General features: G+C 44.2%; 2 protein-coding genes across 7 annotated transcripts; one reads left to right on the top strand and one right to left on the bottom strand.

Annotated features, from left to right (window-relative positions):
• The first annotated feature begins 670 nt into the window (after positions 1-670).
• On the top strand, positions 671-22,683 carry per3 (period circadian clock 3). Of its 6 annotated transcripts, none has more exons than XM_086118921.1 (25): positions 671-815; positions 7,453-7,844; positions 8,049-8,209; positions 8,302-8,420; positions 8,704-8,902; positions 9,812-9,863; positions 10,000-10,148; positions 10,332-10,410; positions 10,478-10,584; positions 10,699-10,855; positions 10,950-11,058; positions 11,193-11,321; positions 11,408-11,516; positions 11,608-11,719; positions 11,818-11,957; positions 12,044-12,208; positions 12,574-12,825; positions 12,915-13,780; positions 13,913-14,105; positions 14,539-14,725; positions 15,523-15,673; positions 15,770-17,985; positions 18,695-18,809; positions 19,650-19,792; positions 21,514-22,683. In XM_086118921.1, the coding sequence occupies exons 2-22, from the start codon at positions 7,600-7,602 to the stop codon at positions 15,881-15,883; spliced, it is 3,795 nt and encodes a 1,264-aa protein (XP_085975047.1). In that variant the 5' UTR covers positions 671-815; positions 7,453-7,599; the 3' UTR covers positions 15,884-17,985; positions 18,695-18,809; positions 19,650-19,792; positions 21,514-22,683. The 6 variants fall into 6 exon arrangements, with proteins under 6 accessions (XP_085975047.1, XP_085975045.1, XP_085975046.1 ...); XM_086118919.1 differs by having other exon boundaries at positions 15,770-18,499; XM_086118920.1 differs by having other exon boundaries at positions 15,770-18,514.
• On the bottom strand, positions 17,276-27,486 carry LOC147201510 (matrix remodeling-associated protein 8-like). The gene is made up of 11 exons (XM_086118924.1): positions 27,234-27,486; positions 25,865-26,170; positions 25,213-25,314; positions 24,995-25,128; positions 24,493-24,672; positions 24,077-24,218; positions 19,622-19,780; positions 19,178-19,202; positions 18,691-18,779; positions 18,542-18,610; positions 17,276-18,478 (listed from the first exon to the last, which is right to left on the bottom strand). Exons 1-11 carry the CDS (start codon positions 27,283-27,285, stop codon positions 18,456-18,458), a joined length of 1,281 nt encoding a protein of 426 aa, XP_085975050.1. The 5' UTR covers positions 27,286-27,486; the 3' UTR covers positions 17,276-18,455.

Raw genomic sequence — 27,486 nt, 5'->3', positions numbered from 1 at the left:
CAAAATAAATTGAAGTGAATAAAATCCTTTTTAATGTCACGTGTGTGTTATGGCCGTTCCACTGATTTGGTGCCATTTGTCTCCCCAATATATAAAATGTGTAAATGCCCGGTAAAACTGTTTAATTACTACAATATGCTTATTGTACGTTAGCATAAATTCTCTGTGACTATTTCATGCATTAACCAATTTTAGGCTAGAAATTCCTGATACTTTCATTGCTGTTCCTAAAATGAGGAGTTTAGTACGATAAATAAAAAATGCATGTTTTAGTGAGGGTATGTGGTTCAGAAAATGGATGATTGCTTATGTGTATTATCAGCTTTAGAGTTAATACAGATATGTAATTTATTATACCTATATCGATATGAAGTTTGACATTAACAGCAATCTAATGTGGGACGTATGAACAATTTTAACAGCAAGTGTTTGGTGTTCATTCTTTCGGTGAAGAAGAGGGGAAGATGCAACGCCTGCGGTGTTTAGCGCATGCGCAATTTGTACCGTACTTGTTTTCCCTCTGTTGCGTAACATGGAAGTCCACGTGAACCACCGCCGACGTTTGCCAAACCAAAATGTAGACACTCCCACAAACGGCGTATCAGCCATTCAAAGAACACATGTAAATTACTTTGTCCAATCGTCGTGTACTGGGCGGGGCCATACCGAACCGGTCTCACGTTGCTCAAATGTGTCAAGCGCACGATAATGCTTAGCTTTGTGAATAAGATCTAATTTAAAATAGTTTCATTTCGACCAGACGACCTGTTCACGGAAAAATACGTTCAAGTGGAGAAACGCGTGTGGTGTGAAAGGTAAAATACTTCACTAAAAGCTGGTTGTGTTGTGTTATGTTTTTGTTTAATGCTTCCAGGTCGTCTAGCTAACCACATCGTCCACTTTATTACTGCACATAAGTGTGGAAGTAAATCTTGAAATTAATATTTTTCTGGGGATCCGTTTTTCATATAACTACTGGCTAACTTCGTGAATTATAGTAATCATTTTAACCAAGTCGAGTGGGTTGCTACGACGGCGGTCGATTATCTTCGTCGCGAAGCCGATAAGTAGCTAATGTTGAGTAACACGTCTGCCATAACGCAAGATGTTACTCTTAAAACATATTTGAAATAAATTCTACACTGTTTGACAGCATTTAGCATCAAGCGCTATGATAATCTTGACGACCGGAGTGGACAAAAAACTGTCATCTGACTTCCCCACTTCGGTCACGTTTTTCATAATTTCTGGGATTTTATAGGGTCTCTTGCTTTTTGCTTTCTTTTTGTCTTTTCTTTAAAGCTTCTCTTGGAATGTAATTGTGCATGTCCGTTTGGTGGCACAGAAATACCCACCCACCCATTTTCAACACGCTTATCCGAAGAGGGTCACGGGGGTTGCTGGAGCCTATCCCAGCTGACTTCGGGCGAAAGGCGGACTAACGCCTGAACTGGTTGCCAGCCAGTGGCACAGAAATACTTCCATACAAATGCAGCTCATGCAATTTTCTGGTGAACGAAAGGAGGCTTGGCGTTTGGGGAGGTGGCATGAGTTTGTGGCACCCTTGGCAGCAATAACTGAAATCAAGCGTTTGCAATATTTGGTTATGAGTCTTTCACATTGCTGTGGAGGATTTTTGGCCCACTCTTCTTCGTAGAATTGCTTTAACTCCGCCATATTGGAAGATATTTTTATTGCATAAACTGCCCGTTTAAGGTCACACCACACATCTCAATTGGTTTGAAATCCAGACGTTGTTGGCCACTCCAAAAACTTTTTTTAATTTTTTTTATTTTTTAGCCATTCATAGATGGACTTGCTGGTGTGTTTCGGATCATTGTCCTGCTGCATGATCCAAGAGCACTTGAGTTTGCCGGGCATTCTCCCTCAGGATTTTCCGGGAGACAGCATAATTCATTGTCCCATCAATCACAGCAAGTTGTCCTGTTCCTGAGGGAGCAAAGCAGCCACAGACCATCACACCGCCACTATCATGCTTCACTGTTGGCATCATGTTCTTTTTCTCAAGCACTCTGCCATTTTTACCCGAGACGTAAAAGGCCACACACATTCCAAAAAGTTCACATTTTTGACTCATCAGTCCACAGAATGTTTTTCCAAAAGTCTTGAGGATCATCAAGATGTCTTTTGGCAAATGTGAGATGAGCCTTGGTTTTCATTTTGGACAGCAGTGGTTTTTGCCTGGGATCTCTCCCATGGATGCCATTTTGGGTCAGTGTCTTTCTTCTGGTAGAGTCGTGAACACTGACTTGAACTGAGGCCAGCGAGGTCTGGAGTTCTTTGGCTGTTGTTCTCGGTTCTTTTGCAACCTCCTGGATGTCATTGCACTCTTGGAGTTATTTAATCTGGTCAACCACTCCTGGGAATAGTAGCCACTGTTCCCAGTTTTATGCATTTGTGGATAATGGCTCTAGGAGTGGTTTGCTAAAGCCCCAGAGTCTTGGAAATGTCATTGGAACCTTTTCCAGACTGCTACATTTCAAAACTTTTATTTCAAATTTCTTCTTGCATTTCTTTGGATTGTTTGTTTCCTGAGGTCTTGTAGCCTACCGGTACTTCACTTTGTGTGACAGATTCTATTTATGTGATTTCTTGATTCAGCAAATGTGGTGCTCGGGTGATGCCTGTGAAATTGAAGTCACGGTTACTTTGTGATTGAACAAGGGGCGGCGGCAATTACTTTTTCATGAAGGGACAGGTAATTTTGGATTATTTTTTTTGTGTGTGCTTTAATAAATTGGCATTTTAGAAACTGCATTTTGTATTTCCTTAGGTAATCTCTGTGTGTATTAAAATTAGTTTAATGAACTGAAACCTCTGTATGTAATAAATACGAAAAGAACACAGAAATCCAGAGGCGGCAAATACTATGTCAAAGCACTCTATCAGCAGGTGGTTTCATTTGCTGAAGAGCAAAGGCTCATATGTGGTTTTATGAGCTCTACCTGTCTCTTTAAGGTCAAAGCAAATCATCACAATGCCTGTGTTTCTTTTGTTTTTATCAGCAGAGTTACAGTATCGCAAGATGTCTTCCTGTATTCCAAATTGAGCTTCACGATTATGTAATCCTGCAGAGACTCTGCAGGACATGTTCACTGACTTTTGATTGAGCTTTTCAGCGGGCAGTGGATGTAACAAGGCAACAGGCCAGGTTTTGGGGATGTAAAGAAATACAACCCAGGTCAATCATTTCTAGTTTTTCCACCTTTAATGTGATCTATAACCTGGACAGCTCAATTGAAAACAAACAAAAACTTTGAGTTACCTGGTTGCATAAATATGCTAACGCTCAAATTAAAGCTGTCCTGAGCATCTTCGAGATTTATGACATCGCTGTCTTTTGGGGTAGAGATTTATCAGTGTATATTCTCTCCACTTTGACGAAGGCTCCACCAGTTCCATCTGAAGATAAAACAGCTGCACAGCATGATGCCGCTGCCATCTTGCTTCTCTGTGAAGTAAAATATCTGCCTCAGTGCCTCAATCAATTTTTATCACCAGTTTTTTGCAGCCTTAGTTTAGCCCATGTGTGTGTGTGTTTTTTTCCGCACACGTACACTTGTCCCTTCAGAAATAAGCTGCCGCCATGTCAGAATGACAAGAAATCGTCTTTGAAAGATAGAGAATGTCAGAAGTTTTGGATCATTTCACACTTAACAAAGAAGATAACTATTAAAAAGCAGCAATAAAAAACAAGATCAGATTCTGTTTGTAGCAGCGGTCGCCTGATGTTGCCATGGCTACTCGTATTGTAGTGTGGTAGAATACTTAGTCTATTTGTTTCTGCGATGTCAGCTGACACTGGAAAGTGGAGGTCATCGATCATTTTAATCAATTACTTTTGATCATCCAAATCATTTAAATCCATTGTTTAACTTGTAATTGTCCAAATTCAATCAATGTTTAAAGCCAAATAAATATCCATCTTAAATGTATACATAAATACATTTACATACAAAGCCCCTTATGATAGATAAAATCGATGGCACTCAGTTTCCCTTGCCCGGACGCGGGTCACCGGGGCCCCCCTCTGGAGCCAGGCCTGGAGGTGGGGCTCGTTGGCGAGCGCCTGGTGGCCGGGCCTACACCCATGGGGCCCGGCCGGGCTCAGCCCGAAGAGGCAACGTGGGTCCCCCTTCTCATGGTCTCACCACCCGTGGGAGGGGTCAAAGGGGTCGGGTGCAATGCGAGCTGGGCGGCAGCCAAAGGCGGGGACCCTGGCGGTCCGATCCTCGGCTGCAGAAGCTAGCTCTTGGGACATGGAATGTCACCTCTCTGGCAGGGAAGGAGCCCGAGCTGGTGTGTGAGGTAGAGAAGTTCCGACTGGATATAGTCGGACTTGCCTCCACACACAGCCTGGGTTCTGGTACTAGTTCTCTCGAGAGGGGTTGGACTCTCTTCCACTCTGGAGTTGCTCATGGTGAGAGGCGCAGAGCAGGTGTGGGCATACTCATTGCCCCCCGGCTCAGTGCCTGTACATTGGGGTTCACACCGGTAGACGAGAGGGTTGCTTCCCTCCGCCTTCGGGTGGGGGGACGGGTCCTGACTGTTGTTTGTGCATATGCACCAAACGGCAGCTCAGCATACCCACCCTTTTTGGAGTCCTTGGAGGGTGTGCTGGAGAGTACTCCTGCTGGGGACTCCCTTGTTCTGCTGGGGGACTTCAATGCTCACGTGGGCAATGACAGTGAGACCTGGAGGGGCGTGATTGGGAGGAACGGCCCCCCCCGATCAGAACTCGAGTGGTGTTTTGTTATTGGACTTCTGTGCTCGTCACGGACTGTCCATAACGAACACCTTGTTCAAACATAAGGGTGTCCATATGTGCACTTGGCACCAGGACACCCTGGGCCGTAGTTCGATGATCGACCTTGTGGTTGTATCGTCGGATTTGCGGCCGCATGTTTTGGACACTCGGGTGAAGAGAGGGGCGGAGCTGTCAACTGATCACCACCTGGTGGTGAGTAGGCTCCGATGGTGGGGGAAGATGCCGGTCCGTCCTGGCAGACCCAAACGTATTGTGAGGGTTTGTTGGGAGCGTCTGGCGGAATCCCCTGTCAGAAGGAGTTTCAACTCCCACCTCCGACAGAACTTTTCCCATGTTCCGGGAGAGACTGGGGACATTGAGTCCGAGTGGACCATGTTCCGTGCCTCTATTGTTGAGGCGGCCAATCTGAGTTGTGGCCGTAAGGTGGTTGGTGCCTGTCGTGGCGGCAACCCCCGTACTCGCTGGTGGACACCAGCAGTAAGGGATGCCGTCAAGCTGAAGAAGGAGTCCTATCGAGCCTTTATGGCCTGTGGGACCCCAGAGGCAGCTGACGGGTATCGACTGGCCAAGCGGAACGCAGCTTCGGTGGTCGCCGAGGCAAAAACCCGAGCGTGGGAAGAGTTCGGTGAGGCCATGGAAGCCGACTTCCGGACGGCTTTGAGGAAATTCTGGTCCACCATCCGACGTCTCAGGAGGGGGAAGCAGTGCACCACTAACACTGTGTACAGTGGGGATGGGGCACTGCTGACTTCGACTCGGGACGTTGTGAACCGGTGGGCAGAGTACTTCGAAGACCTCCTCAACTCCACCAACACGTCTTCCTTGGAGGAAGCAGAGTCTGAGGACCCTGAGGTGGGCTCTCCTATCTCTGTGGTTGAAGTCACCGATGTGGTTAAAAAGCTCCTCGGTGGCAGGGCCCCAGGGGTGGATGAGATCCGCCGGGAGTTCCTCAAGGCTCTGGATGTTGTGGGGCTGTCCTGGTTGACACGCCTCTGCAACATCGCGTGGTCAACGGGGAGAGTGCCTCTGGATTGGCAGACCGGGGTGGTAGTCCCTCTTTTTAAAAAGGGGGACCGGAGGGTGTGTTCCAACTACAGAGGGATCACACTCCTCAGCCTCCCTGGTAAGGTCTATTCAGGGGTGCTGGAGAGGAGGGTCCGTCAGGAAGTCGAGCCTCAGATTGAGGAGGAGCAGTGTGGTTTTCGTCCCGGCCGTGGAACAGTGGACCAGCTCTACACCCTTAGCAGGGTCCTCGAGGGTATGTGGGAATTCGCCCAACCAGTCTACATGTGTTTTGTGGACTTGGAGAAGGCGTTTGACCGTGTCCCTCGGGGAGTTCTGTGGGGGGTGCTTCGTGGGTATGGGGTACCGAAGGAGTTTAAGTATCTTGGGGTCTTGTTCACGAGTGAGGGCAGGAGGGAGCGAGAGATCGACAGGCGGATCGGTGCAGCGTCTGCTGTGATGCGGACGTTGTATCGGTCTGTCGTGGTGAAGAAGGAGCTGAGCCAAAGGGCGAAGCTCTCAATTTACCGGTCGATCTACGTTCCAACCCTCATCTATGGTCACGAGCTATGGGTCGTGACCGAAAGAACGAGATCCCGGATACAAGCGGCCGAAATGAGTTTTCTCCGCAGGGTGTCCGGGCTCTCCCTTAGAGATAAGGTGAGAAGCTCGGTCATCCGGGAGGGGCTCAGAGTCGAGCCGCTTCTCCTCCACATCGAGAGGAGCCAGATGAGGTGGCTTGGGCATCTGATTCGGATGCCTCCTGAACGCCTCCCTGGTGAGGTGTTCCGGGCATGTCCCACCGGGAGGAGACCCCGAGGAAGACCCAGGACACGCTGGAGTGACTATGTCACCCAGCTGGCCTGGGAACGCCTCGGGATCCCCCGGGGAGAGCTGGAAGAAGTAGCTAGGGAGAGGGAAGTCTGGGCTTCCCTGCTAAAGCTGTTGCCCCCGCGACCCGGCCCCGGATAAGCGGTAGAAGATGGATGGATGGATAAATACATTTCCATGGATGATGGAAAATGTTTTGAAGTGATTTATCGTGGGCTTTTTTTTTTTTTTAATATCGCAAAAAAATGGAATTTGAACAGGGGTCTTTAAACTGTTTATACCCCTTGGACATTCTTGTAGCTTTAGTATGTGTATTACATTGACAACTTTTTTTTAAAAAAAACGAATGGACTTTATGAACCGAACACATATTGCAGTTTTCTTCCAATAAGCCAACATTGTCACATGGTTTGATAGAAGTAAGATAATTATGAAAAAGGTCCATTTAGGATTGAAATCAGAGGCTAAGTAAAATAACACAATGAATACCCACTTGTCTGAAGACAAGTTGAATCTTTAAGAATAAATGGTGAAGATTGCACGACTGTCTGTGTCCTATGTGTTGTGTTGTGTTATTTTTGTTTTTTTTATTTCAAAATGGCGCCGCGTGAGTGGCTGCCTTTCCAGCAGCTCCTATATTTTGTTGTTCTACTTCTTCCTTTCATAACTTTGCTGCTGTGAATTGGGAATTTCTCCATTGCGAGACTAATAAAGGTTTTCTTATCTTATCTTAATATTCAGATGAGGAGGTCCCATAGTTCCTTGGTCTCCACCAATTAAAACCATGTCAGATCTTATTCAAATAATTTTTTTACACTCCAAACCCGCAGTGCTGAAGGCGAACCACCTCACCGGCATTCCACCCAGATTCCAACAAAGGGCTTCATGGAACCCATTCCTGTTTTTGATCATACGAAGACCCCCATTGACCAGGGTGATTGGCAGAATTACTACTGAGGTGTGACCTAAGCGAAGAAATGCCCGCCGGTGACAGCAGCCCAGATGTGGAGGAGCCCGTAATATCATCGGCTACAGGAGAAGGTGGCAGAGAAGACAGGATGTCATCGGCGCAGCAGGTCAGAGGGGCTCAATCACCAAGCGTTGGGCTTCACGTGTGCGGAGAAGTGGCACAGGAAGACGAGGAGATGACTAGCGGTTCGCACGACCTCGCCTCCCCAGACAATCACAGCGCCACAGGATCCACCTCGGCCTCCACAAAGAGGTATTACGACAACCACCCACCGGACACACAATGTAATAAGAGTAGGGGGGCACCTTTCTTACTTTATGATCTCCACTTCATCCTTTGATATTGACAAACATGTGCGCAAACGACATTCGTGGTGGTTATAAACGCAGGAGGCTATATAATGATGTGAGGGGCTTCCTAACCCCGCCTTCCCCTCATGTGTCTTTCTCTGCGCAGCAGTGTGAATGCAGATGGGAGGAAAGGTCAGGTTCACAAAGAGATGAAGAACACCGTCACCGAGATGAAGAAGAGGCTTCCATTTGACAAACGCAGTCGTAGCAAAGCCAGCACTGTCGAGGCTTTGCATTATGCCCTCAAATGCGTCAAGCAAGTGCAAGGTAACCTGCTGCTTAATCAAATATGATTCTCAAACAAGAGAGATTGGGTTAGAGGACGAGTGCTTGCAACTTGCGTGTGTCGTTCTCTGCAGCCAATAGCGAGTATTACAAATTGCTGATGCGAATTGGCCAGGATGAGAAGAGCAATGCCACCGTTTGTACTCGTGAAGAGCTGGAAAGAGTCACCTCAGAACACACCCTGAAGAACACGGTACACAAGCCAACACTTGCTACCCATTTGTCATCATTCTCACTGCAATCTGCACTTCGATCTTACTAATTCAACACAGTAGACCAATTGTTTTGTCAGCTAATTTGATTAGAGAAGGGCATTAAAATTGTGCATGTAGTACAAACCCAAGGACACATTTGCACTTGTCCCTCATTTTTTACACCTGTGTGTGTGTGTGAGTGTATGTTTTTACTGCCTTTGTGTGTGTGTGTGCGACTTGGCTTGCTTGTGTGCGTGCGCCTCTGTGCCCTTGCTTGTGTAGGACTCCTTCGTTGTGGTCTTCTCGCTGTCGAGTGGCCGTGTGCTACATGCGTCCGAGCAGGCCTCCAGTATCCTGTGCTGCAAGAGGAAGTTCCTGGAGTCGGCCAAGTTTGTGGAGTTGCTCTTCCACCAAGATGTGAACGTCTTCTACTCTTATACGGCACAGCCGCATCTCCCGCCCTGGACCAACTCACACACAGGTGTGCTTGCGAGACAAGTATTAGTTTTTGTTTTTTTTGTAATTATTACTAGTAACTTCCATCAAGCCAAAATGCCCTAAAGGGAGAGGTTGTGAGGTGAGGTGAAGCATGGACCATGGGATAACCCTTTACATTTTGGTGAACAATCCCGCTATAGAAAGTTATAGTCACCATTCAGTCAATACTGTATAGCGTACCTGTGAGTGGAATCGTACACTGTGTCCACAACTGCCTGTTCGCACATCATGCGTCATCTCCAAACCAGAAAGTGTCTTTCAAAAACAAGAAAGAGTAAAAAGGCGTGTAAGGCACCCACTTTGTCTGTCAAAAGGAGAGGTTTTGACAAGTATTGCCAGTCTGTTGAATCATAATGATGATGACCCTGTGGGAACGGAGACAATGTGTTTAGAACAGGAAACTTTGATATCTTTCAACACCATGTTCACATTGCTCCCGTTCAATTGGTTTGGCTCTCTGTCATTTAAAGGAACAAGGAAGTGGCCATAGATAAAAGCAAACACAAAAGATAAAAACTCCAGCCATGAGCTGAATTTGAGAATTCACCCGTACCGTAGCTCTCTCTAAAAAGTACACTTTGTGTTTCCTCCAGGATTTTTTCCATGGTCTTTTCTATTTTTGCGTGGGATTTTTCTGTTAAAAAAAAGTTGATCGTATTGAGCAGAAGGGCCACATTGTAGGAATGTGTTAAATTTAGACTTGAAGGAGTTGCTGTGCCTTATAGTGAATAGTGACGTTCGCAAGATTCTGTAACTCTCCTGGTTGTTTTCCAAATGGCAAAGGTAAGTGTTGCACTTTTCCATATATTTTCTTTTGTACTGTTAGGTGGTTGTACTGGACTTCGGTATGTTATTGAAAATAAATTCAATATCTTTGTTGCTATGTCTACAGCTGGAGTTTTATTTGACTCAGCCCAGGTCAAGTCTTTCTTCTGCAGAATCAGGTCAGCATTTATGTCACAATATCTGATTTGAAAAAAATCCAACAAAGCTCTGGTAGAAAAATGCTCAAACCGCAATTCTGTAGCTGTTTTATATGGTGACTTGTACGTGACATTAAACTTGCTATTGGTGTTTCAGAGGTGGCAAGGATCGCGAGGGTGAGATGCGCTACAACCCATTTCGCATCACACCTTACCTGCTGAAAGTGCAGGGAACGGGGAGCAGTGGGAAGGTGGAAGAGCTGTGCTGCTTGGCACTGGCTGAACGGATCATTTCAGGATATGAGGGTAATCGTTATCATTAACGCCGCATACACCCCACACATTCAGCTCTACCCCAGTGATAACTCACAATTTGCTCTGTTAACATGGTAGATGTTTACTTTTCTGCTTGATGTTTGAAGAAATAACGCTAGCGACTTAATTTGCTTCAAGAGTGTCATACAAGTGATGTATTATTTGCATTCCCAGCACCTCGGATTCCCATGGACAAGCGCATCTTCACCACCACCCATTCACCTGGCTGTGTGTTCCTCGAAGTGGACGACAGGTCATTAGCCATTCACATCTGCGAGGCATTCACCTGACCATCAAGTTAATTTCGTGACGTCCCACAGGGCAGTGCCATTGCTAGGATACCTCCCTCAAGATCTGATTGGCACCTCGTTGTTAACCAGCATTCATCCAGACGACCGTGCCCTCTTGCTGTCAATGCACCGGAAGGGTATGGTTTGACTTGTTTGACATACCCGCTGACTAATCTTGGATGACTACATTTTCAACCTGCTTGTTCTTTATTTATTTATTTTTTTCTCATTTTATTATATCTTTTATGTAGTGTTGAAGTACGCGGGTCAGTCACCGTTTGAACACTCGCCGGTTCGATTGCGCTGTCAGAATGGAGATTATATCACACTGGACACCAGCTGGTCCAGCTTCATCAACCCTTGGAGCCGCAAGGTGGCCTTCATCATAGGACGCCACAAAGTCAGAACGTAAGCAGTAATAAAACACATTCACAACCACGCAGTGGTCCCAGGTGGAGAATTAAATGTGTGAAAAGACTTGTAATGTCTGCCGTTTGGCTAGGACTCCACTGAATGAGGATGTGTTTGCTGCTCCGAGTAAAGTGGATTTAACTGTGACCCATGAAGAAATCAAAGCTTTGCAAGCCAAGATCTATAAACTCTTCTTGCAGGTGATTATCAAATGGGTATGCGTGATGCTACGCATGCACTTATTGGAGTTCATAACATTGCTCGCAAAGGAAAATTTTCAGGGCTCTTGCTCAACTTCATTAATGAGCCTTTCCATCCCGCTCCCCCACCCCAGCCTGTCCATAACAACGGTTCCAGTGGTTATGGCAGTTTAGGAAGTAACGGTTCTCATGAGCATTACATCAGCGTAGCTTCTTCGAGCGACAGCAACGGTAACTTGTGGGAGGACTCGCACCGGGAACCCGTAAGTCCCGAAATCGCCACATGCTCGTTGTGAAGTGTCAACGCTGCAACCAAGTTGAATTACATTGCATCTTTGTGTTCTTGCAGATGACTCTTCAGCAAATCTGTGCAGATGTGAACAGAGTCAGGAATTGGGGAAAGCAGGCCTATTTTGATACCAGCCACAAAATTACTCTGTTTGGCAAACCCGCCCCAGGTAGTGCAAACCAACAAATGATCTGAAGTCCAAATAAAGTGTTTTTTGGGGGGTGTTGAATGTTAATTGAAATGACATTGTCGTCCTATAGCACACTTGGTTCCGGTAGCCTCCCATCCTGAGGTGGGGGATCCTGATGAAAGCAGGAAACCAACACACATTCCCTCCTACCAGCAGATCAACTGTGTGGACAACATTATTAGGTACGTACAGTATGTGTGGTCCTTGTGTCATCTTTATCGAATACCCAAATTCCTCTTCATCTGTTTATCCACTGTGTGCCTTTGGCGGTGTCATACAGATATTTGGAGAGCTGTACAGGGCCAGCTTTGAAACGGAAAAGCGAATCTCATTCCCTTGCCACTTCTTCTTCCTCATCCTCTACCTCTGAAGATGACAAGCCTGCCAGAGCCAATGACACAGCCCAAGCTGCTTCAGATGGTAAAAACACTAACATGAATCAAGTTTGTTCGTTGATTTCTTTTTTTTTAAATCTCATATATCCGAAATGTGTTCTCTCTGTCCAGTGGCGATGTTGGAAAGCGAGGTATCGGTCGGGCCTAGCACCGTAGCTGTTGTTGGAGCTCCTCTAACAGACATCACCATGTCCACTAAGGCAATGAGTGTGGTCTCTGTCACCAGTCAATGTTCGTACAGCAGCACCATCGTCCATGTTCCCCAACCTGAATCAGGTATGTATGATACATGCTCTGAACGGATTTGTATTTGGAGAACTAATCGTTGCAGCTACAGCAAATTAAAATGATATAGTTAATCCCAAATGATGGTGTTGAGGTCAGGGCTCACCATTCTTTCCAAACCAAACTTATCCCTGTGTGGGTTTTATTGCTTTACATAGGGCACAGTCCTCTTAAATTTTTAGAGAGCTGTCTCACACCTTTTGTTCATATATTGTACATAATATACTCTTCTGAGATGAATGCAATCCTTTCCAACATCGCCACTGGCCAGAGAGAACACATTTCAGAGAAATGAGATTAATGTAAATCATAAATCCTTATGATTTTTTTTTTTTGTGTGTGGTTCCTCTCAACAGAGGCTACGGCGCTAGAGGACGTGCCAATGGGCAGCGAGCCCACTGATGCTGCTCCAGCCACAGGCCATCCGGCGCCAAGCCCTGCCACTGAGGAGCGAAGGTTTATAGGTCTTACCAAGGAGGTGCTTTCAGCTCACACGCAGAAGGAGGAGCAAGAGTATGTGGACCGATTTCGCAATCGCATTCTGCAGAGCCCCTATAGTTTCTATCTCCAGCTGGACAACAGCTCTATGGCTCACTCACAACACAGAGGTTTGTGTTGACAAACACAAATGGCTGACACACCAAAATATTTGTGCATATTAATTAAAATGCCCCGTTTCAAATTAAATTTGCGACAGGTGAATATCCACGTCCAATGAGCGTTGGGGGGCTTAACCGCTCTCGAAGAGTAAAGCCCCGACTTAGGCGGCCCAAACCCGTGGGCTCTTCAGACAGCTATGCCTCGCCACCTGTACCATCTCGTCGTGTCCCAGACTCCTCCTGGCCCTCGTCAGAATCCTCCCAGCCACAGATGGCAGCGACCTACAATCAAACATCTCCACTTCAAGCGCCATTCTTTCCCATGTTGGCGCCCCAACCGGCCCCAGAGCAACCGTCAAGACTGCAACAGCTACCTGGAGCCCCTCCTATGGTGGTGCAGCCCCCTGACCAGAACCAGCTCAATTATAATTTCCATCTCATGCAGCAAAACCAGAACGTGCCCGGCATGCAAAATATACAGATGGAACCCAACCAGAATCTGCAGAATATCCCCAATTTTCACAACATTCAACCCATGGCGCCAGCCCAGAGTGTCAATCCCTTCATGACACCAGTCATGGCTGTCATCCTGCCCAACTACCCAACTTTCACGCCAGGTTATCCATCCATTTACCCCCCCTCCGCTGCCTCCATGCTGCCCCAGGCGCCCATCACCATGGCGGGATTCGCCCCTGGGGTCCCCTTTCCACAACCCCAGTTCCAAGTGCAGCCTGTGCCCCAAGCTCAGACTTCCCCTGGCCCCCTGTTCGGCTCACACAGGGCCTGCTCCTCCGTCGGGGAAGAGGAGGAGACGGCAGGCCCGCGCGCATTATTCTCCAGCTCACGCTCAAGCTCTCCACTTCAGCTCAACTTGCTGCAGGAGGAACTGCCCAAACCGAATGAAGGACAGAGCAGCACTGGACACAACCTAGCAGAAAGCATTCATGAGCAGGGTGACAATGAGGTGATGGCAATAAAACTTCTCTCATCACAACTACCACAATTGCCTTTAGTACAGAGTCAATAATTGTCACTTTTTTATACAGCTCTGTTGCGGTCACACTAGGGTTCTGACCAAACATTTTCCCCTCCTCAGGGTGATGCCCCCAGTGATTCTGGGAACCATGATGTTCAGTCCACCTCCAGTGAGCTCCTCGACCTTCTGCTGCAAGAAGATGCACGGTCAGGGACTGGCTCCAATGCCTCTGGGTCTGGATCAGGGGAGTCTGGAGGCTCACTGGGGTCTGGGTCTGGATCTGGCTCCAATGGAACCTCAACCTCCCACACTGGTAAGCATCCCAAACAGAGGAGTTTTGACATCACAAATTCATTGAAGAACAGTGGAAATGGCAAAACCAAACGCAACCAACTCCATGACTCTGTAAACCTTCTAAACTGCTCTAATTTTGAAACAATGTCTGACCGTCATCATAAAGCGAATTTAACCACTATATAATAAAGCTGAAATACAGCAAAAATACTCAGCTCAGCACTCAATTTAGTGTTTTGTAGTTATAATCACATATTTTATTCTTTGCCCTTACTTTACCCAGCGGTGGTGATTTCATAAAACAAAAAAATAGTCACAGAAAAGACTTCCAAAATTAGCTTGATTGTGTGACTTTTGAGGCACTGTGAACATTCTACTGCAGGGCAGAGACAAATAACTTCCTTCTAATAGCAGGTAGAGGGGAATGATTCCCACTTTCTATGTGGTTCCAGGCAGCAGCAACAGCAGCAAATACTTTGCCAGCAACGATTCCTCAGACACATCACGCAAAGCCCGCAAGAGCCAGGAAGCGCCAGCAGAGCACCCACGCAGCTTCGACAATCAGGTGGAGAGCTCGCTGTGGAGCATGATTCAGCACACGTCAGAGCATGTCATGATGACGTACCAGATCCACACGAGGTACAGTATATACATACGCAATCAGCTCCCTACCATTTTCACTCCAATATTAATGAGTTGTTTTTTTTAAATCATCTCTTACTTAGTGCCTTGGAAGATTATATCATAACTATTAGCTATGTGAGGTAAACCTCATTATTCACAGGGACAAAGTGCCCGGCTGACTGCCTCTCGAAAGATGTTGACAATTACTTATATTAATAATTTGAACATTCCACAAATTATTGCCCCAAAACACTCGAGTTAATTTTAAATTCAACCTCCAACATTTAGCTTGAAAACAAATGATTTGCAGATGATTTGATTTGGGAGGAGAAAAAAAACAAAACAAAAAAACAGCACAGAAACTGTGAGAACTCCGTTGCTATCTCGCCACTGTAAATCAAAATTTATGGTACTGGGCATGTCTCCTTTGCTGAGATAATCCATCCAATCAGCATGTCAAGATGCTGATTGTTGCACGGGTGTGCCTACACAGTCCATAATAAAAGGCCACCCTAAATTGGACTTTTTTTTTTCTTTGATCACACTTGTTCAAATTCCTTCCAACATCCAGCAACTTAGCACAGCCATTGAAGAGGACTGGACGAACATTCTACAGGCCAGTTAACAACCTGAATAATTTGGTGATGCAAATGGTAGTCAGTAAATGTTTTATCATAGCAGCTGTTTGAGGCTAGAAGGCACGTTTCATTTTGTGTGACTGCAATGTCAGTTTTAAAGGTCTGTCATAACGAAACGCCGTGTGTTGTTTGGGAGGTTCACTATTTATTTAGTTTATGTATTACCTCCTCCAGGGACCAGAATGAGGTATTGGCTGAGGACAGGGAGAAACTGCGAGTGCTTCAGCCTCTCCAGCCATGGTTCAGCCAAGATCAGCGTGAGGAGCTGGCCCTGGTCCACCCCTGGATCCAGCAACACACCATCCCACAAGAGATAGACACTCAGGTGGGAATGCGCATGCTAGTCCGCAGTCATTCATCTCGGCTGCTCACCTAAACATCCATGTGATCATGCCCCCATCCCAAACCCCGTGTTCTTCAGGGTTGTGTGACCTGCAACGTCGGTGCGGGAGCGGCCCATTCGCCTTCGCCCCCAGACCCCGACAGCTCGTCCCCTCTGGAGGTTCTGGAGCCGGACTCAATTGTGGACACTTGAGAGCTGTGACCCCAAAATTACCATCCATCCTCAACAACTCTCACCGTGCATCTTGTCTGATCAGGCCAGATGATTTATTCTCTGTCCGTTTGGATAGTTTGATTTGAAAAGGGGGCAAGAGCGGTGGGCATTTCATTTTACAGGTATTTATGCTCAGTCAGCCGAAAGCAAGTGCGGTCATGGGACCATGACTACTATACCTCTCTTGGTGTTGTATTTCCTTCGGCTACTTTGGTCAGATGCCCGCGCCCATGGTTTCTGCCCCCCATGAACATGAACCCTCTGCACTCACAGTAGGCCTGTAGGTCAAGTGTGAGCATGTGGCAGGACAAAGGCCATACTGGACCGGTCCAAGTATCACAACACAAGCGGCACGCTTAAGTGACAATGGAGTACAGGTTGAAAGACTATTTTAGGAAATGGGTCTTATTGTTAACGCCCCCTGAAGACAAGCACTGTGCGCACAGACATCGCTGCCCCAGTTTGTGCAACCCGACACAAAGCAAGCACTTAATGTACATTGTGTACACTTTGTACAGTACATGTAAACTCCTTCCCTGACATGTCACACAACGGTGGACACAAGGTAGATGTTTTAAACGGTTGTCTGGATACAAAGACGTGCTGCTTTCTGTCAGATGACACTCTTAACCTTATTGGATGAATTGCTGCTGGAGTGTCACCTTTGTATTCTATTGGTTGATTATATGCCGTTGAGATGTCCGTTAGTTAGGCGGAGTCCTGAACAGCAGCAGATACACTTCATCACTTGAAGGAGAATTTACAGTGCCCCAAGAATGCTCCTTCTCTCCCTAATAAGCCTGCCCTATTCATAAACTCACTGTACTAAGTACATGTGATCCTGGGATTACTTACATATTCCTTATGTGTGTGTTTGCGTGTTTCCACTCGACTCTGAATGTTGTAGCTATCGTTATGTGCTGCTGTAAGTGAGCGCTTGACTGCTGCTTCCTTCCATACAGTGGCCCAATTGTGTAAAACCAACCTGGTTTTCTTACCAATTTTAGATTGAGATTGATTATATATAACAGTGTCATGTTTTTGTAGGAGAGATGTACACAAAACTTCACAGTGTATAAAAGCCATTTGTCTTGAATTCAGGGACTGTTTGTGACACAAAGGAATGAATAAATGCACTATGATGTCTGAGCTTTTTAGGATGTTTCTTTGCTTACCAATGATAGACCTGTTGTAAAAAAAAGAATTTAATACATGATAAAAAACAACAATCCACAAATCAAGCATAGTAAGGCAAGTAACTGCTTCTGTGTTACTGCAACAATACTGAACAACTACATTTTGGAAGCGCCCTATCAGTATAAAGAGCCCTTCAATGTTGCTTTAGTCCAGAGAAAATAAAACAGCGGAATGTAAGTTTGATTGATGCATCAAAGCTGTAATAGAACTTTAATTCATAATCCTACAACTGAGTCAGGCGTCATTTAAAACAGTAGTCCCCAACTTTTCTTGTGTCATGGATCAGTTGAGACAGGTACATGCTGTTTGCGGACCGGCAAACATGTTGTTATTGCTTTTAAATGGCCAGTTTTAAAGCACTGGTACTGACAACGAAGATAATTAGAGTAACGAAACATTTCATTAACCTGGATTGTTTTTTTTTTCATTAATTTCAAACTGCTGTACAACAAATGCAGACTAAAATAACACAATCGACTACTGAGAATGGACCATGGACCAATCGGGAATAATAAATACTCGTTGTAATGTAAACATAATAATTGTAAAGTTATGATCCTACATACGGCGTTAGCATCATTGCTACTTGCAAATCATCCGGTGGCTGCAGGCTAGTTACTGTATTAGCAATGTTTTATGTGTGCAGGCTGTGCAAACTCTGCTCGCATTTTCATGCTTTCCGCTTGATCACCTGGGTGCAACTTGTTCAAATTAGTTCAACAGGTTTCTCGTGTTGCCTTGTTTTTGACGACAGACCACGCACAACAGCTTCCTCCTCCACGTCGCTCTGGAGAAACCGTGAGGGTGGGTGGGGACTTCTCTTGTCAAAATAGCTTCATCTTGGGAAGTCATGGCTGCCAGTCGGCGGCGCATTTAGCTGTGCGGTACGTTTGGTCAATTTGTTACGATTACCTTCTGTTCTGGTTCTTCTGTCATTTATTGGCGGATTCCGTTTATTTCTACTTGCAAACCAACGTTATAAGGAGGACTGCGTTTGGCTAGAGTCGCGCACATTTCCGATGTCTGATGGAGTAAATATGCTCACAGCTCGCTGATCTGTTTCTGTGCGGCCCGGTACCAAATGGGTAGCCCTGATTTCAAATTCAGTATTGCACCTCCATATAATAACATCAAGGTGGCACTGTGGTACCTTGTAGTATCGTGGATGTACGTGACATGATGAACAAAACATTCATTGTGTTTGTGCCTTAAGAAAACATGTGGGCTTGGGTTGTTGTTGTGTCGTTTGGATGACACACATTCATCTCTGTGGAGTCTCCCTTGCCAGAACGCCCAACAGCGTGGGTGTGACGAGCAGCCTCTGGACCAGCCAGTGGCCCAGTTGTCACTTCTCTCACTTGCGACACTTCTCCATCTCTAGAAGAGTGTAAACCCAGAGTCAGTTCAATTCATGTAATTCTTTTTCTGTTCAACGTTTACCTTTATCCAGATCAATGACTTTGCTTGTCGTGTTCATGTTGACCTCCTTCAGCAAGTTGTTCTTAAAGTCTTCAAATCACACCAGAGAAAGTGTAAATGTTGATTCATCCGCTCAAATACAAGATGGTGCTCAGTTGCTTTTGGCTCACCCAGTCTGTCATCCGGCTCCCGGATGGGCAGCGATGCCTCTGCAACATCCATCTCAAACTCATCTGAGCTGCTACGACTTCTGTTGGACCTAAATGCAGATATCGTGTTCAAGGCAGAGGTGGGAGAAAGTCACATGAATTTAATCTCAAGTTAACCTGAAGTCTTAAATTGCGAAGTCATACAATCTTGCTTCATCATTCTGGAAAGCTGTTTGAGCCTTTATTCAATATCTGTGATAGGACCATGTACTCGCATGCTCCTTGTCCTCAGCAGTAAGACAATTCAGCATTGACCCCACCAGTAGAACGATTGTCTTACCAGAATGATTCGTTACTTTTTCCCCTACTAGTGCCCCTTTTAGCCTACAAATATGCAATTACACCTTATTTGTAAAATACTGTGCCACACTAATAACACTTGCCCAGTGGAAGGCAGTAGTGGAAAAAACTTTGTGTTTGTGCAGTATATGGTGTCTTGTATACTCACCTCGTGGATTCCAATGAATATATCTCTGAAACCAGAAGAAAAGCACAGTGAGAAAAATAATTTGCTGTCTATATTGATCTGCAATCGTCAACCACTTAATTAGAGCGCAATCTTGAGATCAAATCCAAAAGCTGTTTTCGAAATTCTCCTTTAAATTTTTTTATTTTATTTTAACTTTCAGATTAATGTAATGTTGAATGATGTCAGGGGAATATCAATCAAAAACAAGCATGAATATCATTCTGGGTTGTGTTTATTTTTCTTATCGAATTGTATTTTATATTATTTTATTCCTGTGGCATTTTGAGTGAAAATGTGTATAATTATTATTTTTTTATTATCACACAAATACGTGTACCTTGTTGTAATTGTACTCATTTCGATACTTGAAATATGTTTATTTTTCTTTATTAAAATGCTAATGGATGATAGTTTAATAATTACCTGTTACTCTACGTCTGCGTGTGATGAGGATGATGACGAGGACGACAAACGCCAGGAGGAGGAAGGCGGTGAGGACAAAGCCCAGAGGCAAGAGAAAGTGCTGTCTGTGGTCGGGGAGGACGACGTTGATGATCCGCGGTGACTCCCCTTTGTTGGCATCTGAAAGTTGAGGTAAACAACCTTTAGCTTCTTATCACCCAATGTCCAGAAGAGCCAGAAAGGATTTTTTTCTTCTTTTCTTTTTTTTGAGTCTTTTCTTGAGGCACAAACAGCAGTCTCCCTTGTTCCATCTCTCTATCAAAGTGATCCCGTTACGTCACATATAATCTTTGTTCCTCTACCTATACCAGCGATGTAAAGTGATAAGCACAATAAGTAAATCCTCTTCCACTAGATTTCAGAAAGTAAAAACGAACCTGAGTACCCACCTGTTGCCGTTATTGCTAATGCCCCCCCCCCCCAAAAAAATGTCATGTTGTAATGAGATAAGTTTCACATTATAATGGGACACGTTTCATGCTTTAGAGTGATCTTAAAACGTTTCAAAGTTTGACTTCCCCATTCGGCCAATCAAAATGAAGCAATTCCTTCCAGTTGAGGTCAGTGTGTTATTTATTTCTTATTTTTACTTTTTTTTTAGGTGTTGCAAAGTCACAGCTAATAAGTTTGATTTATACGACACAAAAAGGACTCCGCCAGCGACCGGAAAGGAAGAAAGGACATTACTTTCTAGTTACTAGTTATGTAACTATGCTTTTCTTTTTTACTGGGAAGTAAGTAAGGCCAATTGTTTTAAAAGACTCAAAATTTAAAAAGAAGACACAAATACCTGCACGGGGCTTCGTCAGTGACCTGAACCGAAAGCAACTGTTTCGGTTGGTTTTTGGCAACTGCGGGAGTCAAACTCCTAACAGGGATGACTCGTGGGGTTTAATTCACTTTAATCTCAAGTTTATTTTAGTCCAAAGATGTATAAACAAGCCCTCTTCTCCTCTGTAAACGCATCATGTCTCCAGACTGTACTAAAATGTTGAGCTCATTTCCAGTCGGACTAAATAGTCAGCTGGCAACACTGAGCACATGTGAGCCAAACGCAAACAGTCACGCCATATGACTCGTCGTTGCCTGCAATAAAACCCAAAACGGTGACGAGTGCCAGTGAAGGAAGGCGGCACAGAGACAAACTGAACCGCTTGCCCATTGGGAGCATATTCCTCCGTTTGTTTATTTTCTCTAATTCACTTGTGGCCACGCTGCTCCGTCCGCATCTTTATCTGAGGGGGATGATAAAGGAAAGGAGAGCTGACCTACATCTCTCCCGAATTTCAACTCTCTCTCCCCCCTGTCTGTTTTTCACCAGCTGCTAGACACATGAAACACACTCCACCTTTTTTTCCCCTCCTTTTCCAACCGAAAATACTTTCCTCACTAAAGAAGACAGGAAAACAAACCTGAGTATGTGGGATTCTCAAGGAGGAAAAAAAAAAGTCCAGTAAACCGTCCAGGCTGTCAATGGTAGCCAAAGTCAACATGGCAGCAGACAGTTGGGAGAGAGGAGAAAAAAAGGAAACATACATATAAGATGATCCGCCTTTATATTTCTGCATGTTTGGGTCCAAAATACGGGTGTATTATGATAAAAATGGAACCTCCTCGTTGTAAAATCTCGAATTTAACCCCAAAAATATCTGAAGCATTCAAGCCACTCAAAATTAAAGGTTGAACCATCTGCTCGGAACATTATTGCTCGGAATAAAACAATAGCAAATTTAAGACCAGAAAGTCAGCTGTGAATTTGGACCAGGGTGCTGTATTAAATTGATAAAAAAAATATGTCTCCTTTAACCGCTCCTCATTGTTTCCATCGTCGCTGATGTGTTTTGTTCTGACAGGGGCGGCCATTGCTGCGCGGTTCTCTGAGTTCCCCATGGTACGACCCTGAAGTGGAAAACTGACGTGTGGAGTTGAGTCAGCAATTATAAAAATACAAAAATAAGGATGGAAAATTCGCTTCGCACTGAAGATAGGCAACGTCTACACATCCGTGTTCGCATGCTTTTTGTCATATACTGTACAAGAATGAGCCCAAGATGAATTGGTTGAAAACTTTTTTTCATATTTATGTGATCTATAAACCTGTATGGCACAAGTGCACACTCTCTTATAACTGGGCATTTTCAAAATTATGTCATCAGATTCACACTCATGTTAAATTGGAGTCAGCCCACATCTGCCACCGTTAAAAGTTCCTCTGAATAACTCCAAATTACGTTCGGATGTTTTAGTAGCCTTTTCCTGACATTTTTTTCGAACAGAAGCCCGAAGGGTTTGTGCTAAAATGAACTGTTCATAACAACTCCCACCTTTTTCTAAAGCCTGAAGAAAAATAGACCCAAAGCAGGATGCAGCCACTGCCATGCGCTGTTGCGATTACGCTGAACATGCCTTTTGGAATGAGAAACTTCAAACTTGTTTTCATTGGTCTGTAATAAAATCCCCCCAAAGACATGGGAAATTGTGTTACGGTCTGATGAAAACAAGGTTGAACTTGAAAGCGGGGGTTCACACTTATGCAATCACATTATCTTTAATCTTTACTTTTATTTACCCTCTCAAAAATAAATGTATAAAAATGAATTGAACTGTACGGGCTATAAGTCACATTAATGGTGGATTATCTTGGTCTCATGTTTCTTTAATATCACAAAAACCTGGCATTTAACTCATTCACTCCCAAAGACGTTTTTAAACGTCTTTTCAGACTTGGTCTAGAATTGGCTGGTACTGAATGAGTTAAACAGGGGTGTTTAGACTTTTTATGACCACTGTATTTGCCATGTGAAATCTTTTAAACCTGTAGGCAAATGCAAATGTTGTTGTCTTTTTTTTTTTTTAATGAATGTGGGGTTAACTTATTGTTACACTTGTATGACAGTTGAGAACGTTCACAACTTACTTGCCCGTAGAGGTTTAAGGTTGACCCTGGAACAGATGATCTGTTTTTTGTGTCAAACTTATTATAATCCGTCAAAAGGAAATTAAACTTTTCCATGATAATTAAATCATAAGTGGAAAACCTGTTTTTGAAGGTTCTTCTGTAGCTCTGGGAGTGGAGGATTAATTGTGAGGGCAGAGATGGATTTCAACTTCTGTGGATAAAATTCTACTGGAATGAGATCATATTGGCACACACACAAACACACACACACACACACACACGCACGCACACTCAACCTAACCACAGGAATTTCCCCCAAACCTTCGGAATAATTTTGCCACATTTATACATCTACCATTATCAGCTACGGCTAAAAACAGACTGTCTGCATTCACTCTTTCTCCTCTTCTTTTCCTACACGGAGAAATGTGAAGTCAGAAATGTGCACATCAACAGAAGAATGTGCTTGATGCAACCAAACCAACACCACTTCCTGTAATACACTCGGGCAAATAAACAAACAGACTCAGGATGCGAGGAGGCAATTAAATGTCCGCGATGAGAAAGGCTTTTTAATTTATTTTTTTTTGTTGCGGGTAAGCGAGACCCTAGATGGTAACTGGGTGGTAGTGCGTGTGCGGTTTTGAGGAATCTGGCGTCAGACATGCTGAGAGAGCAAGAAAAACAAATGAAACAAACAGAAAAAGGGACTTTCTCACATTGTGGGGATGGAAGGTGAAGTCACAGCAGTTTTGAAGCAGAGAATCAAAATGAGGTGAAGAACAGATGTGAAGTTTTGTTTTCTTTTTGCGCTTAATTGTTCTCGTGATAGTTTTAGTTCAGGTCTGTTAAAGCACTCACGGTGACCTGGCGTGCGCGCATGTGTCTATGTGTGAGAAATAGAGAGAGAGAGTGAGGGGGAGTAAGTACACAGTGGTGAGTAATCACTTTTACTGTACTTGTTTTTTTCAGTGTCAGTTTGAGGGTAAAGACGTGCTTGTTTTAGTTGTTGATAACTTAACTGATAGGTCCAAATGGAATGTAGAACCATGTGATGTGTCCCAGCCAATCAGGAAGGGCATACAAAAGAAAAAATCCGAACCCACCACCAACTTTTTCTTTGTGACCTCTTTTTCTCAGCAGTCATTTTTTTTAAAGAAAAAAAAGTTTATATTAGTTTAGCCGTCAACTCCTACAGATGATAAATGTTGATATTCATTCATACTTTTCTGATAACGCCCACCAAAACAATGTACCGGTATTTGTTTTTGTGTTTCACTAATTGTCACTCTGGAAAAAAAAGAAGGAACAGTACATTATTTTTTTCTGAAATATGGTTGACTGACTCAGCATCAGTTATTATTTTCTTGCCTAAGAAAGATAAATTGGAATGTATGGAAATGGTTGATGTGAAAATACTGATGAAAGTCAAAGCTTCTCATTTTTGAGTGCCAAAAATATTTTTTATGACACTTCAGAAAAAAAAGAAAAAGTATAGTAATTGTGATATAGTTTACCTTTGTCTGCGCTGGGCAAAGCTTTAGCTGGGACGGTGACGTGAATCACCGGTGGTTCCACGGTGACCTGAAACTGTCTCCTCTCATGCAAGCCGCAGTAATGATGATGAAGATGACATGAGTACAGCCCCTGGTCAGTGACCTAAACAGTCAGTAAACACTTTGATGGTCAACAAGTCGATTATCGACAACATAACGTGTGTGTACAGACGCAGTCATGAAAAGATGGAGGGACACAGTATTTGAGGGAGTTCAAAACAGCCACTTGCATTTTGCAACTATAGTGAAAAAGAAATGTCTGGGAAAATATGGTGACGAATGGTGGCGCATAGAACATATTGTAAAGATTTTTTGTTAACGCTTGACTTCCCCTTTAAGTGATGACTCGCACAGACACACAATGTGAAAAACTATACCTGCAGATCAGATATGGTAAGCGAGAAGTCTCCTTCTGAGAAGGCCTGGTTGCTGATGTTCATCTTCTTCTGAAGGAACGAGGGTCCGTAGCTACGCTGCTCCCCTGAAGCGTACAGGTCCACCAAGCGGTCTGCGCGATCATGGTAGATTCCTGGGGACTGGCGGTCCCAGTGGACCACCTGCGGGCCACAACTTTATTTATTTATTTATTTTAGGCATGCTTCTCTGGGTGTAGAAAAAGGGGTTGGCAAACTTTTGTGCTTAGGGGCCACATGAACAGACAGATGGGCCAGACCATTTGAAGATGTGGTTTAAAAATTTTTTTTTAAAAGTAAGACTCCAGGAGGATTACTTCAAAGGGAGAAAGAAATGTTGTTTGGGTTTGAAATATATCTTTTGTGACACAAGTCCTAGAACTTTTCTGACTCATCTCATAAACGCTTCAGTTGGCCGCATTCATACACTGGCCACCCCTGCCATGTAAGATGTCATCAGACCCACCTGCTGATCCTCCTCTTCGTTACTCCAGTCTGTCCACACGTTTCTCCTGTTGATACACGGCAGCACCACAGTGCTCCCCAGTAGCACCACGTACACGGCTTTCTGGCCATCCCAGTAGCGCTGCTCTTTACGACCTAGAGGAGCGCGCACAGAGACGTCACGGGTCCGCTGTATCGCAACACCATATTAACGGTTCGGGCTCGGAGATGGCGACCTACGTGATTTGGTCACGTTCAGTTGCACTCGGACTGTCTCGTACAAGTGGCAGTAGAGATGGTGGAGGTTACAAGAGTACAGCCCTCTGTCGTTCATTGTCACGTCTAAGGACAACATTTTGGATTAGGAAGCATTGAAACATATTCATAAGAATTAAGGATGTTCCATACTACTTTTTTCAGACCGTGCCAGTACGAGTATTCACTCTATGAGTACTCACTGATACTGAGTACCGATGCCTCTAGTACTTTTGATATATAAAAGTTTATTGAATACAAAAAAAAATCCTGATGCAGATGACAATTCATGCTTGTGTAAAACTACCACAATATAGCGCCAACTGCTGCCAAGATTTAGTCAATATCAGATGGTTTTTTTTTTTAATAGGCCTTAAGTATCGGCTGCTAGTATCGACAGCCTTTACCTATACCCGTTACTTTGAATTAAGGCTGGTATGGGCACTCGCCCACCCCTAATAAAAGATGATTACATTTCATATGTAAACCTAGTTTACTGGCCAAAGTATTCGGTACGTTATATAAGTATTCATAGATAGATCGATATTCCTTTTACAAGAACTACATTTAAAAGAAAAAAACGATTGCAATGCACCACATTTCACAGAACCACATGGTCAAAGTTTGTGAGCGTGACCTTTGATGACCAGCGAGAAGTTTCCATCCTGAAAGGCTTTCTGGCTGAGGCCAACTCTTTTCAGGTTGTAGGAGTTGTATATCCTCTGCTCTCCTGCAGAGTACATGTCCAGCACTCTCTCCATGCCGTTGTCCACATGGGCCCGAAACACGTCCCAATGGACCACTCGCTGTCTGTCCCGAAGGTTGTCTCTGGTCCAAACCATGCGGCCACTGATGCACTGTAATGTCACGCTAGAGCCAGCGGGGGCGCTCACATTGTAGCCAGCCATCACAACGCTGCTGCTGCTGTCTGACTGGCCCTGCACTGAGGGCCACAAAAAGTACACACAAGAGAGACGTATTACATTAGGAGAGCATATTGGCGCAAATCAAGGGTTTTTTTTTCAAAGTGTCCAGTCGTGAGCCTTCCCTAAGGTCTTTGTCAAATGTCATTTCCGATCACAGTGATCCTAGTCTGAATAATTGTTGGCCAATATATAGTACTGCTTTTTGTATTTGACTACTCTCTGACCACTGTGTTTCCTGAAGACTATATTCTGACGTTTCCACAGGGACAGAAAAATATGGCACATTTTAATTGAGTCTGGTCAACAGATTAAAAGACCAACATTTCTTTTTCTTTATTATTCTCAAATTGCAGTGCCTCGCCTGAAGTCCACTGGCGCCCACATCACACACTTTGAAAAACCGCTGGTTAAACAAACACATGCACGCACACAGGAGTGTAACACACTTGCAGTGAAGAAGAAGACCACAGACACTGAAAGATAACCTCAGTTACATCACATAAAAATCCATCATTATCCATTTGCAACATATAAGAAAGTTAAACCATGAATATAATACATTATGAACAATTAAGAGTCTTCAATGAACCAAATGTATGTTTTGGGAATGTGGGCAGCAGCTGGATCAGTGTAACATCTTTGTATAAATTAGGTTAAAGTGTTTTAACTTAATTTTAGAAAAAATCATATTTAACTGCCTGTATTTAATTGTGGCGTGAGTATACTATGTTTTACTAGAACAATGAAGAATTAGCAAATTAGTTTGTTAAAACTCATGCCATGTTGATGAAAGTCACTAAAACACAACACAACAAAATCTACTTGCTGCTTTCCACATCATGAACCCACAATTAGTTTTTCATGTCGTGTCCCATTTGCTGGTTACAGAATAAACAATAATATGTCACCGGGTGTTATTTAATGTCATACTTGTGACAGAAAGGCTCCCTGCCCGGCAGAGTCCAAAACATCATTATTAAACTATCAATAAATCATTTATATGTGAGAATAAATAATGGGAATTAATTCCATCTACCTTAAAAATGCAACAAATGAAATGAAGACATCAGTCAAACTTACTGTGGATTAAGAGCAGAGCCTGAAAAAAGATCTCCTTCAAGTGGCTCTTCATGTTGCTTCTGTTTTATACAGTAGTAACAAGACTGTTTTTCAGGTTGAATGCTGTTCTTGCGAGAAAACAAAACAAGACAAACAAAACAATCAGTTGTGTTTATCCATCCACGCGTGCTACTTGTTAATTTTTATGCGTGTGCTTAAAGAGACCCAGCTGCAGTGGAGACTTCTGCACAGAACCAAAATGAATCGTTCCCGT

This window comes from Hippocampus guttulatus, chromosome 8, assembly GCF_054856545.1.
Source record: "Hippocampus guttulatus isolate MCC_2025c chromosome 8, RoL_Hgut_1.0, whole genome shotgun sequence".
In the NCBI taxonomy this organism is placed as follows: Eukaryota; Metazoa; Chordata; class Actinopteri; order Syngnathiformes; family Syngnathidae; genus Hippocampus; species Hippocampus guttulatus.
This window is presented reverse-complemented; position numbering and strand designations above follow the sequence as displayed.

Excerpts from the sequence above, each read along its gene's own strand:
- per3 (XM_086118922.1), top strand. The coding sequence starts at position 7,600 with ATGCCCGCCGGTGACAGCAGCCCAGATGTGGAGGAGCCCGTAATATCA. Across the intron at positions 10,411-10,477 it reads TTCCTCGAAGTGGACGACAG|GGCAGTGCCATTGCTAGGAT; the intron begins GTCATTAGCCAT and ends GACGTCCCACAG. Across the intron at positions 12,209-12,573 it reads TGTTCCCCAACCTGAATCAG|AGGCTACGGCGCTAGAGGAC; the intron begins GTATGTATGATA and ends TCCTCTCAACAG.
- LOC147201510 (XM_086118924.1), bottom strand. The coding sequence starts at position 27,285 with ATGAAGAGCCACTTGAAGGAGATCTTTTTTCAGGCTCTGCTCTTAATC. Across the intron at positions 18,780-19,177 it reads TATTCATTGGAATCCACGAG|GTCCAACAGAAGTCGTAGCA; the intron begins GTGAGTATACAA and ends ATCTGCATTTAG. Across the intron at positions 18,611-18,690 it reads GGAGCCGGATGACAGACTGG|ACTTTAAGAACAACTTGCTG; the intron begins GTGAGCCAAAAG and ends TGTGATTTGAAG.